Genomic DNA, 17712 nt, shown 5'->3' with positions numbered 1-17712 from the left:
AGGGTGGGAGCAAGGAGCATGCCAGGAGAGGGACGTGCTGTGGGAGCACAACAGATCCTAGGAGACCTCTTAGCAAGGTGCATTACGTAGAATCATGGAATTGTTCGGGTTTGAAAAGTACTCTAAGTTCATTGAATCCAACTGAAACATCTGTTGGTCCATATGGATGCAGGCAATTTGCTGCAGGTGGTTCTGCCCTGGACAGTGCAGGCCTAACCTCATCTGTACCTCTCAGCCTGGGGACCAAAGCAGATCCATTACATATTCCTAACTCTTCCAGTAGGCTCAGACACGGGGAAAGCTTATTAAGTGGTAACTTAGCAATAATCAGTAAAATGTGGTTAGACTAAACAGAAGTTATATGACTAAAGCATCAGAGATTTGACACAGATATAAGTCAGAACTTTTCACTGCTTAGGAAAAACATGGACTCCTGTATGGCATCACTGATTGTTAACTAACTCACGCTGAGAAAAAATGGCACTAATTGATCTGTTGATATGAATAGAAATTATACAGATACAGACATTTTGCGTTATTAATAACTAAAGCACCCTGTCCAGATTCCAGATTGCTTTCTTCTGACATTAAACATATATCTAGCACAAAGATTCCCATCTGCAGCTACCTGAACCCTACCTGGCTATCAGAACAGATTTTCTGCCCAACTAGTTTAACTCCATGATAGTGTTCTGGCAAATAATCCTTCCTTTTGTATTCAAGGACTTATTTTTTTCTTCTCTTACATCTGTTTTTATTTTCATTTTATGGGCATCACTGCTAGCATACTCCTCATCCCAGTGCAGTATATGAATTTGCCACATCACTTCTGTGTGGCATTATTCTTTATTTACCCTTTGCATTACATGACTGAATTACCAGTGAAGATTCTTTATACCTGTCTCCATTAAAACTTAGTCTCTCTGAGGTGAGTGCCTTGAACTCTAAGCATTTCTAAGCTTTGATTTGATAGCCAGTACTGGGGCTTGCATCCTGTCATTTGCCTCAAAGAAGCACCCAGCTAGAACTTTGTCTTCAAAATGCCTCCAACACCTGCTTTGTAGTGGGCTGTCACTTCACCCATTGTGTATAGTAGCATTCGCATCACAATATAATCCAAATATTAGATCCCTTTTAGTCATGGTATGGGACAGACAAAGTGATTTATGCAGAGGGCTGCTGCTAATTCCAGAAATAACAAGGTCTGGCACAAGCTAAGTATACCTGCTAATCCATCACTGTACCCAGACAGCTAAATGCCTCTTCAGGACTAATATTTTCCTTCAACTAATGAGAGTGACTACAACTGTGTACATCTTAGGGCTCTAATTTTCATTTGCAGCGGAAAAATGTCTACTCTTTCAAGCAAATAATTCCATGAAGGAAGGTTGCTAGCATAAGGAGATTCTAATTCTCTTCCCGGAGCAGTCAGAACTAACATAGGGAAGTCATCTTCATTTCTGATTACAAAACACAAACTTTAAGTCTACTATATGGCAAACATGAAATCAGGTTAGCTTCCCCCTGTGTACTGATATATTCTGATTTGAGAAGTCTACCTTTCACATGTGCAACCTGCAAAACACCTCTGTTTTGTATGTGTTTCTTCATAGTGAGGAATTAATACAAAATGCCTAAGACAATCTGCTTTTCTTATTCCCACTTTGCTTTATCTGCCTTCATGAACTTTTAACATCACCACACGGGTGAGACAATCAAACATGCAAGCATCTGGTTTTATGGGGATGTGACCAGAAAATATGAGAGCACAGATCTTTTTTTCGTATTCACTCAGCACTTTTTTAATCTCAGTCTGAGACATTCTTTGTTTCCTCTGGAGTCAAGGCTAGCCCAGGGAACAGCAGCAGAGTTCTCTGACGTCAGGCTGATCGTGTAAAGGGTGCTGTGATGTTCCAGAATTTGGTTAGCAATTCCGCAATGAAATGTTTTTAGCTGTGCACTGACATCTTTACCTGAACGAGAGGGAAAAGGACTCACTGCACTAGAAAAGTGACAGTCTTAGAAGACCCAGCACAGAGATACCTTCCTTACCCTATATAATTACCTTGTGCATTAATCATAGGAGGTAACAGAGTTGATGCCATGCCTAGAAAAGCAGCAGTAACTCCAGGGTTATTTAGAACCCACAGAAGAGCTATATATGCCTAAGTTTAGAGCTATATATCAATGGCTGCAGCTATGTGAGGAGTGATATGCTCAGCATTGTTATGGGTGGCATTTTCATATGGTATGTAACACTGAAAAACCTCAGAGAGCCAAATTTTTCCAACTGTATCATCTGGTTAAATAAAAAGATATAACTTCTTTGTACAAGCCTTATGAGTAAAATTAAAGACTTGTTTACACTGAATTTAAGCCTTGGATGAATCTCTTTGCCTAGCTCTCTAGTGTGAGCATTTTGCAATAGTGCAGACTGGGAGTCTCACTGGTGTGGTTTGTGGCTTACTCACCCACCTGCAAGTAAACTACCAGTACTGAAAGATACCTGTGTTGATAGGTAAGTCATAGGAGCAGAAAAGCCACAAATCCCTTGAGCATTACCAAATACAGTAATTCTCCAGGGCATTTGCAACAGTAGGGCTATTAACCCAAATATTAAGACCAAATTCCAAAGTCCAAGTACAATGATTTCTCCCAGCACAGGAATTCTGTCTTTATTGGTGCTCCTCCTTCCTGAGAGGCTTTGAAGCAAGAAGCAGCAAAGACTGGGGTTGAAAATTACATGTTCTGTTGTGCTGGGTCAGGTTGTCCCCGTTCTAGAGCAGGGCTGGAACCACAGCCAGCACTGGGATAAAAATAAAACCGATGTGCAGCACTGGCAATGCAACAAAGCAATTCCTGTGGATAGTATTTGATATAAACCAGCTTATAGCGTTTGCCTTGCAGCCAGTGTAAGGAGAACAAGTCGCTTTTCTGCACGGTGGAGTCATCTGATGTTTGCTTTAATTTCTGGCAGAATGAGGGAGCGTGAGTCAGATGCTCTCACAGCTGGCTTGGGCGAGGAAGAGGCCAGCAGGGACCCTGACTCACCAGAGCCGCCGCATTTCTTCCGAAAATCCAGCTCAGCGAGTGGAAGTGAAATCACGGGCTGGGGGCAGCTCCAAGGTTAGGGAAAGCGGGAGGAGCAGGGCTCTATGCGGGGGGCAGTCAGCGAGCCCAGCCCAGGGTCGGTGCCGAGGGTACCGGTGAGAAACCCCGACAGACATGTCTCGCTCGCGTTCTCGGGCAGGCAGAGAACAGCCCCCTCCCCAGCCGGCACAGCCCGGGGCCACTGCCCCGGCAAGCCCCGTCCCCCCGTTACCTCATTGCCACATTCCCCAGCGAGTGAGCTCAGCTGTGTGCGCAGCCTCGCGCCTTTTATGGTCAAACAACTTTGCCTGGGCGAGGCTTTTTTCGCGAGTTGGGAGGAAGCGCCGGGGCTCAGCCTCTCCCCCGCCTCTCGGTGCTGTTGCCTCTCCTGGCGGGCGGGCCGGGGCAGCCGAGGAGCCCGGCCCCAGCCCCAGCGCCAGCCCCGAAAGCCCCAGCCCCGGGGGTGGCATTTCCCGCTCCCCCAGAGGTGAGTCTCTTCGCTTGGCTTAGCGACAAAGCTTTTGTTCTTTGCCCTGGGGCTGGCGCGGGGCGTGGAGGTGTGTGCGGGTTTCCTGCCGCTCCCGCCCTCGGACAAGAGACCTTCGCTCTCGGTGGGGCTGATTTACGGTCGTGAGGGCGTTTGCCCCTCCGCAGATAGAAGGTTCGCGTGTGTGAGGTGAGTTTTCTTCTCTCTCAGTGCAATGGAGGCGGCTCAGCGCTCCCGCACAGCCCCGGGAGCGGGGGAGAGGGAGGGGGTGCTGCCGGGCTTTACTCGGGACAAGCTCTCTTTTGTGTGCGCATGGATGAGCGAGACACCTCGGGAGCCTTTTTCCAGATGTGTTTGAGAGAGGAGTCTGGGGCGCTTTGTGTATGAAATTTACTTAATTTAGGACTTTCTATCTCTCTGAGAAAGCGAAGACTCAAGTGCTTGCAAAGTCGTAGAACTTTCTAACGTTTTAAATATGTTTGCATAGCTTTTTGGAGTTTTTCCTCTCTTTTTTTTTTTCCTCCCTTGCAGACGGAGGAGGCAAGCCCAGCATCTGTGAGAGAAGTTTGTAACTCCGAATATCCCCCTCCCCCAGCCCGGTTGCTTTAAGGCTCTACCTTGCAGCTTGCATAGCTGACTGACTTTTCTCTCTTTGAAGCTTTGTAGCTTTGGGGCAGGCTCGGAGAACTTTCTCTATGAAAATAAGCATAACTCCTAAATCCGTTGAATCTATTCTTAATACTCTTTTTTTTCTTTTTTTCTTCTTTTTTCTGTAGTTCTCCTTCTGACTCCCCTCAATTGGGAGGAAGTTGGGAAATAGGGGAAGTGCAGATGCGGTGTATGAAACCACGATGCTGGGCTGGCTTTTACAGGGGCTCCCAGCGTGGCTGGAGCCAAACTGCTTTTACCAACAGAGGTGAAAAATGGCTCTCAGGTCTCTGCTTCCTCCAATTCCTCTTGCTTTCACTACCGCACGAAAGGAGCAGAGCTTTTGAAAGTGGTATCATGGGATCAAATAACTGAAAGCTCTCTGGATGCATAGGAAGTGGCAGACCCACTACGGGACCTCCTGGGAGATGTCACTTGGTTTTGTCCTCCTACTTTTCCTTGCTGTCAGAGAGAAACAGTGTATGAGGCAACTAGGTATCCACACTGTGTCCTTTGAGGGCATCTTTCTTCTTAGCTCCACTTGAGTCATCTTAAATACTGTTACAGGAGGTAGAAAAATCTCTCCCCTTGGGGAAAATGTGAGGATGAGAAGGATTTGAGATTAGGTCTCTTGGCATCACATTCCCTCTTCCATAGCTTTCACAATCTGCGCCACAGGACTTGCATGAGCTGTGTGTTTCTGCAAAGGCTTAGATGGCATTGGCAGCGCCCCAGGGTTGGGAGGGTGACTCTGCAAGGCCAGCCTTTCTCAGGCGGTTTGGTCTGTGTGGGGGTGGACTGATAAACAGAAACAAGGATGAGCAGGGGCAGCTGCTGGATGGAGACAGCCCTGAGCAGAAAAGGGCCTTAAGTGCAACATAGCATATCGGGAAATGGGCTTCTTTGGGTTAAGGGAGATAGCATCTGCTGGTAGCAAAGCCAGTGGATTTCTGTGAAGCAGCCAATGTCCCAAGACAGTATGTTGACCAGCTCCAGTATGGATCATGGTTAGAAGTGACATTGTCACTGTAGTGTTCTGCTCATAATGCTGTCAAATCTGGTAGGACTACTGTTCCACCATGTGGCTCACTACACCATAGTGAAATAGTCGAGAATGAGGCAGAAGTCTCTAAAGAAAAGCTGGAGGTCTTTTTAATAGCTTCTGTAGCTTGGCTGGAAGCTGTAGAATGGAGAGAGTTGGTCAGTCCCTTCTGACTTGCAAGTTTGCTTGACCCCTACAAGTTTGAGGGATTGAGGACAGACCTTGCTAATTACTCTTCAGCCTTGGCCCTTTCCTCATGCTGGATCAAGTGGAAGATGCTCAGCACAGCTTTTTGACTAGTGCTTACTGTTTCAGCCTCTTTCTCCCTTTGAAAAGCCCAGAAGAGTTTGTCCAAACATATGAAACTCATCAGCCCTTCACAAAGGGAAGAAAAAGTGCAGCAGCATGGACGTTGTGTTTGTGTTGTCACATGCTTGTGACCTGGAGAAGCTGTGACAGGTTACTATATCGTGCCACACTGCACTGAGTCGTGGGAGCGCTTAGAATGGGGCACGACGGTCTTATCAGCAGACAGGGGTAATCGGGGGTGGGCGGATATTTGTGGCACCAGGGCTGTCTGTCCCAGCAGCTGTTATTGTCCGTGAGAGAAGCCGGCAGTGTGGAGGGGCACTGATTTGGACATGCCAACGTGAAATGCTGGCACGGAGCCCCTGTGCTGACGGCAGCCCTATTGTGCTGGGGTGTTAGGAGGGCTATAGCCATGCCAGGCTTTACAACAAAGCGTCTGGCTCCATGGAGGCTTCTCGCACGAGTGAGGTTGTTGGCCTGGGGGAATCCTGGAGATGTGCCTCTTCTCAGGAGACCTGGGGTTCCCCCAGCAGCCGGCTCGGTACGGGTATCCTCCGGCTGCTCGAGCGAGGGAGAGGGGAGGTTCACAGCCCCAGGAGGTGGCGAGGGGAGCCCGGCTGCGGGGTGCTGCCCCGCCTGGCCCAAAGGGGCGGGCGGGGCGGTGGCCGAGGCGGCATCCGGGGAGCGCTTCCTGGCGGGGGCGGAGCGGGCGGCGGAGCCGCGGCAGCCCGGCCGTGGGCAGGGAGGGGGTGAGCGGGGGTTCTGCCTGGGGGTGTGACACCGAGGAGAGCCCAACCTGCCCCGTCGTTCTGCCTCGCCGGCATGGAGGGGCCTGGAGGTAAAGGGTGGGGGGTGCCGGGGCTTGGAGTGGGGGCTGGGGGAGCGTTGCTGGGACTGTCACAGGCTGAGGTCGAGGGGAGCTGTCTGGCGTTATTGGGTAAAGGGGAAAGGAAATGCTGACTCCAGTTCTGGGGGCACCCATTGGGGTGCGGGATATCACCGTCCTGGTCACCATGATCCCCTTCAGCGTGTGAGGCTCTGGTGCAGCAGAGATCTGTGTTTCTCTGTGTCCAGAACCCCTTTGTGGTTAATGCCATCCTGAGTTGAAGTGGTGAAGTATGATGGCTCATTCAAGCTGTCTGCAGTTTCTGTTCCTCCTTTTTCCTCTGCTTAGGCACCTCACCCTCTGGCCTGACTTAAATTCCTGTATCCCTCTGTTTCACATTCACATCCTCTCTATTAAGTTTCACTCTGGCTCAAGGATGACTTCATGTAGGTTTCCTCTGTCTTCTCTCCTGCCAGGTGCTGAGAAGATGGCCTCCCCAGGTGCCCCAGGGACCCGCATGACGTCCACAGTCAGCATCAACATTTCTACGCCCTCCTTCTACAATCCACAGAAGAAATTTGCACCCGTGGTTGCCCCTAAACCCAAGGTGAACCCCTTCAAGTCTGGGGGAGCATCAGAGTCATCGCTGCCACCGCCTCCTGGACCTGGTGCCCAGCGTGCTCAGATAGGGAAGGTGGGGGAGGTTCCATCAGCATCCATGTCCCTGCTGGCAGAAGGTAGGTGAGGGTTGGCATGGCAGATGTGAATATGCATTTCTAAATTCTCAAGGTGTGAGATCTGTGACTGCGATAAACATGACCACAGGTGCATAACTGCTATAAATGATGGATATTCTTGCTGTAGAGGCTGGCAGATTCCAGTCTCAGATGTCGAGAATGAGATAAATGGATTAGAAAGGCTTCTCAAAGTACGTAGTATCTTCATTAGGAAAGGAGGTGGGAAGGCAGTCCTGCACTGCACTAATGCTGGAGGAACGCAATGGATTTTTCGCAGTATTCCCTGGGTGCATAGTTGTGTAATTGCAGTCAGTTTCTGGCCAGCATATCTGAGAGCAAGTATGTTGCAGAGAAGTTGACCCTGATAGTGATGAATCATGCTGTTGTCCTTCTTCATGATTGGTTCCAGCTCAAGTTGGTTATCTCTGACTGTGGAGATCCTTCTTGTGGACCCTACAATTGCCATCTTTCCTTCTGGAGAAGAGGAGGGAGAAATATTTGCCTGAAAAAATGATGGCAGTGATCATAAACAGGAAGTGAGACTTAGAGTTTGTATGTCTTGTACAGTTTTGTACTTTTCCTAGTGGTTTGGGTTGGGTGTGTTTTCCTGTGTAGAGTGACTTCTTGATTCACTGTGGTTTTCTTTTTTCTTTCTTTCTTTTTTTATGTGTTTTTTTTATTTCCTGTGGTGGTGGCATGTTGGGGGTTTTTTTGTGTGTCATGTTTTGTTGCTTGTTTGGTTTTGTGTCCTCTAAGAAGCACGGTTGTGTGGTTCTGTAGTTGGAACTAATCAGCATAGGGCCATCAGAAATTTCCTTGAGGACCCTTTGCTAATGCTTGATGCTCACGTTACCCCAAGGTTCTACCAAGTCAAGGGTGCATCTCAGTCAGGACACATGTGTTCAGATAATAGTGGTTTAAATTTCTTTCCCTGTTTAGCATAGACTGTGCAACACTAATATTTTTTAGGTTAGCATGCTAAGTTAGTAGGCAGCTGACCTGATGGTAGGAAGGCTGTTCCTGTGCTTAGAGGAGAGAAATTAAGCCATTTTTTTCCCTGTCTCAAGTCATAAGGGCCAGTGCTTTTGTCTCCTAGAATTGTACCAGCTAACTCTGGTGATCTATTTCTTGTATGTTGTTGGCTGGAATCTTGTATCTGTGGAAACCAAGATCCCATCTTAGGCTTTATGGTCTTCTGCTATAGTTGTGTGGATTAGGGATGTGTCTGTCAGAAGGTCTCAAACTGACACAAATACATTACATGAAGTACTAGACAGATTGATGTTAAATTTTTCAGTGTACAGTGTGAGTGGAACACTGGGTGTTGTTTGCTCTGCTTCTCTGTTCCTTAAAATGTGTATTGTGAATGAACTAGACAGAAAGATTAGCTAAAGAACCATTTGTCACAGACTGCTATGTCATCATCATTTGAGAGCTGCCAGCAAGACATCTGAAGTACAGATGAAACACCAAAACTCAGTCATGAGAGAAATGCATCTGATTTGATCCTTTTCTGCCTTTCTCATACACTCCCCAAACAAAATGTAGGATAATATAAAGCCATAGCAATTGGTCTCTTTGTCTTAAATGACAGGATGGCTAAATTAGTATTGCTGTAGGAATGTTATATTTAGTATTGATTATTCTATAAAACTGGTATAACAACTTTATGGGCAGCTTCTTTTTTTCCATAAATAATTAATAAAACAGGCTTTTAGTGTATCTGAAACAATGTGACAACAGATCAGGGCTTTGTTTCTGTAATGTTCTTTGATTTCAATAAACCAAAAGGTAAGCATGTACAAACTGCACCCCAAACTGTAATTTCAAAGAAAAATTACAAACACAGTATTACTCCCTCCCCCCAGTAGAATTTCTGTGGCACAAGAAGGCTTGGAAGAGGTGTTGCATACCAGGGCAGTTTATGCATTCCACAGGCTAATAAGATTTTGGCTTTCCTTTTCTGAAAGGGCAGTATCGTCTCCCTTAGCTTACCGATCAATCCTTATAAAGCCTGTTGACAACAGCTGGATATGAAGATGAAACAATTTGATTACTGCTGTTAGAAGTTGCACTTGGAGTAGCTGGAATGAAAGCCTTGGCCTTTTACCCTACTGCTGGTTGGGGATAGCTAGGAAGAGAGGTAGGTGTCCAGAAGAAGGGATGTGGAAGTTACACCTCCTCATCTTTGGTGTTCTTGCTGCATGGTTGATAAGAGGACAACTTTACCCATACATGGTGAAGGGAAGAGGATTCACATTTCTTTGACTGTGTTGTAGTAGAAAATGTCTGGTTTTGCCTGTTCCACATCTTTGGCAAATTGGAAACAATGGGGTTTTCTTCTAGGAGACTGAAGTCCTCTGGTGCTTTTTCAGCCTGCTTTAAAAGGTTCTGGAAAATTTCTCGTCCTAATACGCACTGGGTGTGAGGACATCTTGGCCTCCAAAAAGAAAGCTGTTTTCATCCCCCAGAAAAACAAAGAAGTTTCAAAGATTCTTATTATGCATAATGGGCAGTTGCTGCAACTTGTTTTTTTTCCCCCCACACTTGTTTCCTATATGCTTACTGCCCTGCTGTGAGGTGCCAGCTAATTTTCCTGTAAAAACACAAGCTCTTCAGGATCCTGGGTTGTCCACTGGCACTGTCTTTGCTGCTCTGTATCCAATAACTTGAGCAAGTTACTGGCAAGAAAAGCATATGCTGTGGACCAGCAACTGAGACAAGGAGTGGGAAAGGACATAGTGAGATGTGTTTACCAAATACATGATAACTATTCTCAATGACTAATAGCAACAGCTATTGAGGAAAGATTACATGATTGTGAAAAGCTTTGGACAAGGTGGAAACCAGCCTGTGGAGTTCAGTTGTCCTTGGTGGGTGCTAGGATCCCCTGGGTACAGCAGAACTAGTGTGTGCTCACAGCTCAGAGGGCCAGTGGCATCCTGGACTGCATCAGAAGACCAGCAGGTCAAGGGAGGTGATTCTGCCCCTCAAGTCTACTCTTGTGAGACTCCACCTGGAGTGCTGCATCCAGCTCTGGGGTCCTCAGCCCAAGGAAGACATGAACCTCTTAGAGTGGATTCTGGGGAGGGCCACAAAGATAATCAGAGGGCAGGAGCACCTCTCTGACGAAGACAGGCTAAGAGATCTGGAGTTGTTGAGCATGGAGAAGAGAAGACTGGGTAGACCACATTGCAGCCTTCTAGTACCTGAAGAGACCTTATAAAAAGGAGGAAGTTTTTATACTGGCAGATAGTTACAGAACAAGGAGAAATGGTTTTAAACTGAAACAGGGCAGGTTTAGATTAGATTAGATATTAAGAAGAAATTCTTTACTCAGAGGATGATAAAGCACTGGAACAGGTTGCCCAGAGAAGCTGTGGATGCCCCATCTATGGATGTCCACATTGGATGGGGCTCTGACCAACCTGATCTAGTGAGTGGCATCTCTGCCCATGACAAGGGGGTTGGAAATAGATGTTCTTTAAGGTCCCTTCTAACACAAACCATTCTATGACACTGTGACTCTACTTGTTGCAATACCTTTAAGAACCCTCCTGGTTTGGAGTAAGAAGTGATCCAAACTTTTATTCTCATTCTTTCTTCCCCATAGACTTGCCACTGCCACCTCCTCCTCCACCCGGAGAGGAGACAAGTTTCTCCTCAAACTGTGCGTTTCCACCACCCCCGCCACCCTTTGAAGAACCTTTTCCACCAGCCCCAGAAGAAGCTTTTCCTTCTCCTCCTTCTCCTCCTCCTCCTCCTCCACCGATGTTTGATGAAGGACCTGTGAGCATGGTACCTGCCCCACAGGTGAGTGAGGTTCAAAGGAAGTATGGTTTCTGTGATGGTCTGTCAGTTGTGACAGCTTCTTGCTACTCTCTGACCTCAGCAGCAGGAAGCCCTGAGATCTGGGAAAGCTGAAAATGCTACCACCCCATGGACCAGCATAGGTTAGGGTCAGCTGTCTGGGCTGCAGCTCTGCAGATGAAGGACCTAGGGTTCTCGGTGGACAGTGAGTTGAATGTGAGCCAGCAATGCGTCCTTGTGGCAATAAAGGCCAACTGCACTCTGGGCTGCACTTGTGAGAAAAGGGCAAGGACTGTGATTATTCCTCCCTTCTGTGCTAGTGAGGCTGCATCTTGGAGGACTGCATCCGTTGGGTCTCTTTGATATAACTCCAGTGGAATACTGAAGGAGATGCAATCCAGTAGAAGGTCGTAGCAGTCATTGGGGGTTGGAGTAGAAGAAGCGGCCAAGGGAGGGATCTAACTGCAGTCTGCAATATCTAAAGGAGGGCTGGAGAGAAGACAAGATTCTTCTTACTGGGGCACAGCAAGAGACAATGGACAGAAGTTATGGCAAGAGCAATTCCTCTTGGACAGAAGAAAACCCTGTTCCGCTCCAAGGGTGGCTCAACGCTGGCACAGATGCCCAGAAAGACTGGGGAACCTGCATCCCTGGGAATGTTCAGGAATCATCTGGACAGGGCCCTGAGCAACTTGGTGTATCTTGGGAGTTAGCTGTGCTGTGAGCAGTGTGTTGAACTATAGACCTCCAGATGTCTTTTTCCACCTGAATCTGTCTGAGAACTTCTTTGGCCTGTGCATTTTCCCACTCTTTGTAGACCTTGGGGACTGTATCCTGTTCATCTTCACCAACTTGTTATCCACTCAAAGCAAGGAGCAAATCTGTACCACAGTCCAAAGTATCAAAATCTGCTATTGTAAGGGGATGCACTCATTTCTCTGGCTGTTCCTGTAACATGCTCTGCTCCCTTTTTCCTCATGGATGGCGGTATAGGTACGTGGCAAGATGAGCAGCATTGATCTTGAGATTGACTCACTGTCTGTAATGTTGGATGACATGGAGAAGAATGACCCCTTCAAATCCCGGGTGAGCTCTCCAGAATGTTGCAGGTGGAAGAAGAGATGACTAGTTTGCTGAACAGCGGTAGTGAGAAAGGTGCTACTGAAGATTAAAATGTCTGGATAAACTATAGCATGGAAGTATTCGTGAAGGACCAGAAAGCATAGATTTTGCAACTTGTCAGGACTGCTAAATATGTAACAGTTGGTACTCCTAGCATTCTGGGTCTGGGATAGCTGCAGACTTACTGCTATAGGTGGCATATTTTCTCTTCCACCTTGCTGATAACTGCCTGTTTTCCTTCTGCTGCTTCCCTTTACAGATTACTCCAGGATCCACAGGTTCTCTGGAGAAACCATTGGCCCCAAAAGCCCATGAGGAAATGCCATTTGCACCCAGAGATACTCCTCATTCCTTTCCTTCCAAGTTCACGCCAAAGCCAAGTGGAAGCTCATCTTTCAAGCCCTCTGGAGTTGATTTGAACCCCACTCCAACCCCATGGGCAGCCCCACAGCAACGCAAGGAACCCCAAGCACCAGTCCCTCCACCCCCCTCTCTCCCTCCTGCTCAACCTACCCCTAAATTCACCCCACCTTCTGTTGCTGGCTCTCCTGTGTCTGTGTCCAAATCAGATGCCAGTGTTCCCATGGCTCCCTCAAACTCTACAAGATATCCTACCTCCCTTCAGACTCAGTTCACAGCCCCTTCGCCTTCAGGTCCCTCCTCTCGACCACAGCCTCCCAATTTCACCTATGCCCAGCAGAGGGAAAGACCCCAAGTGCAGGTGAAGCCACGTCCAACAGAACAACCTGCTGCTGCAAAGGACATGGTAAGGGAAAAAGCTATGGATGTCTTCGGACAGGCACACTGGGAGTGAAATCAAAGGATGAGGGAGGTTCTGCCACAGACTAGGGTAGGCTGTTCCCATCTGAAAGAGAGATGTAAATATAGAGATAGTGGTGAAGAGGGGATAGGACTTCATGTGAAGGTAGAAAGGAGCAAGCAGAGTGGATAGCAGATTGTTCCCTAAAGAGGGATAGAGACGACCAGTAAAAGTGAGAGAAGTAGGTCTATTAGGGACAGGGTGGGAAGGACTCTGTCTATGTGTGTCCTTTGGAATTGAATGTTTCTTCTTCCTGCAGCATAGACCCACAGGTTCCAGTGCGGATCCACCTAGAGGGAATTCCTGTCTGACCATGAAGGAGGTAGAGGAGCTAGAGAAGTTGACTCAGAAGCTAATGAAGGATATGGAGCATCCGCCCCCCTCAGAGGCTGCTACTTCTGGTGTGTTCCCTTGGTGGACAGCAGTAGGACTAAGACTGTGGTGAGTTTTTATCTCTCCTAATCCCTTTCTTCTTCCATTGACAGAGCTCTGCGGCTTCTGCCGGAAGCCCCTATCACGAACTCAACCAGCCGTGAGGGCCCTGGACAACCTCTTTCATGTGGAATGCTTCACCTGCTTCAAATGTGAGAAGCAACTGCAGGGGCAGCAGTTCTACAATGTGGATGAGAAGCCCTTCTGTGAGGACTGCTATGCTGTGAGTCACTGGAATAAAAGCCACTGGAGAGTGCTGAGCTTGCTGTGGTTGCTCTCTCTTGCTTTCCCTTCCTCCTTCTGTCGTGGCTCTCTGTGGCATAGCCTTGCACAGGTGGTGGATTGGATTAATGTGTCTTACTTGTTTTCTTTGGGCTCAGGGGACCTTGGAAAAGTGCAGTGTCTGCAAACAGACCATAACAGATCGGATGCTGAAGGCTACTGGTAACTCATATCATCCCCAGTGCTTCACCTGCGTGATGTGCCATACCCCTCTTGAGGGGACCTCTTTTATTGTGGACCAGTCCAATCAGCCTCACTGTGTGGATGACTACCATAGGTATGGAGAGAGCACATGCATGTGGGGGTTGGGTTGCCCATGTCATCTGTTGGATGTGAAGTTAAAACTGTCAGCAATGCGCCCTGTAGCAGTTAAGGTCTCTTCCCACCTAAACTTCTTTGTGATTTATTATTCCCTTGTGGCTAATACTATTGAACAGCAGTGAGAAACCTGCCTTGAATGTCACCACAGTGGTCACGGTCTCCTCCATGTTTTTGTGTGTTGCAGAAAGTATGCTCCACGCTGCTCAGTCTGTAGTGAGCCTATCATGCCAGAGCCTGGGAAGGATGAGACAGTGCGTGTGGTGGCATTGGAGAAGAATTTCCACATGAAATGTTACAAGTGTGAGGTAAGCCTGGTGGCCAACTCCTCCCATCTGTCCCATGCCCATCACCAGCAACTGCGTACCTTTTGTTATCTATCCTGACAAAATACTAAAGTTGTTTTGAATGAATCTGGAGCATTTTTGAAGCAGGTTCAGGAGAAAATTAGACATTTGCAGACCATGGGTCCATGAACAAGGACTATACAGGGTGGCTGTATTCTCCAACACCCCTAATGCAGCAGTTGTGTATACCAGGGGAACATGCTGGGATCACAGAAGTGGCTCACTTTCCCCTCAAAATAGCATCTCCCATTTGCATCATCAGAGAAAGAGCAGTAGGCTGTGAGCCATTATCCTGATACAGTGGGGCATTTCTTACGTCCTTGAAGGCAATCACCTTGCCATGGGCTGTTGTTGAGTTCCCTCCCTCTTCTTTCCCTGTTCAGGACTGTGGGAAGCCCTTGTCCATTGAAGCAGATGAGAATGGGTGCTTTCCACTGGATGGGCATGTGCTGTGTATCAAGTGTCACACCGTTCGTGCAAAAATGGCACGCTGAGGAGCTTGGAGTGGGCATATCCTTGAGACCCCCCTGCACTCATTACTCTTCCCCTCCCTGCCATTGTCCTACCCTTCTGCCTGACAAGGCAGATTGCTACCAATGGAGACTATGCCAGCACAGTTCTTTACTCATGTAGGATTCACCGCTCCTAGACTTCACTCTGCACACCCACCAAGAAAGGACCACTTCTGTTACTGTTTCCTGGCCCCAGTATATTCCAGGCTGGGGTCTATGATCAAGGTGAGTGCACAGTCGCTGTTCCCTCAAGATTCTGGAGGAGAAAGACCAGACCTCCACCACCGCCTGGTGGAAGTAGCAAGAACGACCTGGTGGCAGGTGCTGGGAAGGGCTGAGCATTCTGCAGTTCCATGGAGCCAAGAATAATGATGGGAGTTTAGAAGGTGGAAGTCTACATCTCAGCACCACTTCTGTCTTCAATTTTATTTCTGTCTTGTGGCACGTCATTGTCAGGATGTCTTCCCCTGCTCCCTCCCTGACTCCTAGGTTAGTGTGTGGAGGCAGAACATTAAGGATCTGTTACTGTTGCTGGAAAAAGCTAACCTGCTATAGCTTTCCTGTTTTTAATGGATTTTACTGATTAACTGTCTTGTCGCCTTTCTGTTTTCCTTAGCCAGATTAAACTGGCAATATTTGAATTACTACTCTGTTCCTGAGTTTGGAAACATTTTTTTGTTTTGTTTTTAAAAAATCCTTTTCCCTTCCCAAAATGAATCATTTCCCAGTGTGGTTTCTGGACAGCCAGGCTGGGCACCAGAGTAGCAAAGCAGTCCAAAGAATGCATGTTTACAAGTAAAGACTGTCATAAGGATGGGCAGCACACGGAGAGGAGACGTCTCTGTGCACGGATGAGGATTCAGCAGACTGAGGAACGTTTCCCCATTCCAGTAGGGATCCTGTCACTGCTGTCAGTGAAAACTGCAGTGTAATTGCAATGTACTGTCTGGCTCTAGGTGTTACTGCACCGAGCCCCATTTCTAGACTAGAAACTCTCAAACTGAACAAACCTTTTGAATAACAACACTGTCCAACCACTGTTTGCATTCAATAAAATGTGTGGTTTTTTCCATTAACCTGTCTGCTGTGTTTGTTCAACTGCCCATGAAAATTGCTGTCTTTGGCAGTGGAGAATGTATAGCTGCTCTTCCACCTTGCCTCCAGAGATGAGGAGTCTGAACGTGGTGTTTTTCTCTCTGTGTCTTGGTCTCCTTTCCAGAGTGTTTAGTTTCCAATTTTTCTGTACCTGAAGAGTAGCTCTCATTTAAAGCAGTGGAAGACTCGTTTCAGTACAGCAAGATTGTAGTCTGCTTGATGTGTCACTGGGAGATGAATATTCCAGTCTGTTGCAAGTGGACTGTAATAAAAGTGGTCAATTAGCTTGCTTTGCCCTAACTATTGCTACTCTGAAAGTGTTTGTACTTGATGTTTATGGTTTTAAGCATGGTAGTGTAATGGTCACTGCAGGTGAAACTCCTTTGTGGTAAGCACCAATGTTTCTACACTTCAAAGATGTGAAACCTACTCTTAATCTCTTGCCAGTTTTTGGAAAATCTTTGATGACTTCTTGCAAATTGATCCAGTAAATGCTTTGAGGTTTTCTATAGCATGAGCAAAGAATAAACAAATTGTACCTTTGATTTTTTTTTTTTCCCTCTTACCTGACTTCTTGGTGGTTTGTAGACGTTTTGAGAGGTTGTTTCTAGACTATATAAAATTATATAAAAATTATATATAAAATTTATTTATAAAAGCTCATGCCTACAACCACCAAGGAGTGTGAAGGAGAGAAACTGTGATGGGATGGAGAAGCGCTCTAACCTAGAGCTATCAGAGGATCATAGCTCTGGTGTCTGGGTAGGAAACCTGTCCAGTGGAGTCAATGGGAAGGACACTCTGGATCACCTTATGGATTAAGGGGAGATTAATCCTTCTGAGGGGCATGGGGTACAGGGAAAGAGCATTTTATGACTGTACAACACTTTGTTATAGGATGTCTAGGGGTGGGATCAAATGCAGGAAAAAGGAGTGATCAAGGACAGGAAGCACCATGGGAAAACTGAGGGGAAAAGGGCAAAGAAGGTGGTGTCTGCATGTACAGAGCATGCTTGTCTGGCCATGCCCTATGTGTCATCAGTGCAGTTTGTCCTGCCTTTTGCAATAACATTTTTTTTCCTGTGAATGGACTCTATTCCATGCATGTGGATCTAAGCACCAGCAGCTGGAAATACCTGAGTCCATGCATATTGAGTGGATGTGTATACCCTTGTGTTACCACTAGCAAAATCAAGTCAGAGTAGCTGGTGAGTAGGGTAAGAGACTCGAGAGCCATGACATGGCATAGCTGTGAGTCTAGCTAGAAGCTGTAAAGATGTGTCTGAGAGTCAACTGCTAGAGCTTCCAGGAGATCCAAGCCAGCTACTCTTGGGTCTGAAACTCAGCTACTGGAGCAGCTACAAGAGAACAGTTTGCATTTGTGTGTGAGGTGACTGGGAGACCAAGGAATCCTGGGGCCAGCTGCTGGGTAGAGCCAATGTCTAAGGCTAACTACTGGAGGGCTCCAGGGAGTGTGTGTGTGTGTGTGTGTGTGCATGTCTGAGTGCCCACCACTGAGCAGGGCTGCAGGCCTTGAGAATTTGCTTGTCCTGGTGCCAGCAACAGAGGAGACTAGCCCAAGCTCCAGGTCATGGAGCCAGCTACTGAATACCTAGTCTTGGACGCTAGAGGGTTTCATAGTACATATGTATGTATTTCCCTCTAACAGGTTCATCCTGATCAGCCAGAGAAGGGAATAGGATCAGGCTGTTTGTGCTGTGCTTGCATGACTGCTGTGCTCTCTGCCTCAGGCCAGTCATGTGCACTGTGTGTGCTTTTATGTACATGTACATATTATATGCTTGTGTATTTTGTGTGCATGAGTACCTATTGGG

The 17712-nt window shown here is 47.2% G+C and overlaps 1 protein-coding gene across 4 annotated transcripts; it reads left to right on the top strand.

The window, feature by feature from the left end:
• Positions 1-2918: 2918 nt before the first annotated feature.
• On the top strand, positions 2919-15858 carry ZYX (zyxin). 4 transcript variants are annotated; one of them, XM_018074572.2, is made up of 10 exons: positions 2919-3126; positions 6879-7139; positions 10753-10952; positions 11943-12035; positions 12331-12837; positions 13151-13292; positions 13377-13546; positions 13704-13882; positions 14111-14231; positions 14654-15858. In XM_018074572.2, exons 1-10 carry the CDS (start codon positions 2955-2957, stop codon positions 14762-14764), a joined length of 1956 nt encoding a protein of 651 aa, XP_017930061.1. In that variant the 5' UTR covers positions 2919-2954; the 3' UTR covers positions 14765-15858. The 4 variants fall into 4 exon arrangements, with proteins under 4 accessions (XP_017930061.1, XP_017930062.1, XP_017930064.1 ...); XM_018074575.1 differs by lacking the exon at positions 2919-3126 and adding an exon at positions 3475-3577; XM_018074574.1 differs by lacking the exon at positions 2919-3126 and adding an exon at positions 3640-3766.
• Positions 15859-17712: the final 1854 nt, after the last annotated feature.

This window comes from Manacus vitellinus, unplaced genomic scaffold, assembly GCF_001715985.3.
Source record: "Manacus vitellinus isolate BGI_N305 unplaced genomic scaffold, ASM171598v3 scaffold_28_pilon, whole genome shotgun sequence".
Lineage (NCBI taxonomy): Eukaryota > Metazoa > Chordata > Aves > Passeriformes > Pipridae > Manacus > Manacus vitellinus.
Note: the sequence above shows the minus strand (reverse complement) of the source record. Positions and strands in the feature narration are given on the sequence as shown.

Bases quoted from the DNA above. Each gene is read 5' to 3' on its own strand.
- ZYX (XM_018074572.2), top strand. From the start codon at position 2,955: ATGTTTGCTTTAATTTCTGGCAGAATGAGGGAGCGTGAGTCAGATGCT. The intron at 7,140-10,752 runs GTAGGTGAGGGT...TCTTCCCCATAG, and splicing joins CATGTCCCTGCTGGCAGAAG to ACTTGCCACTGCCACCTCCT. The intron at 12,838-13,150 runs GTAAGGGAAAAA...TTCTTCCTGCAG, and splicing joins CTGCTGCTGCAAAGGACATG to CATAGACCCACAGGTTCCAG.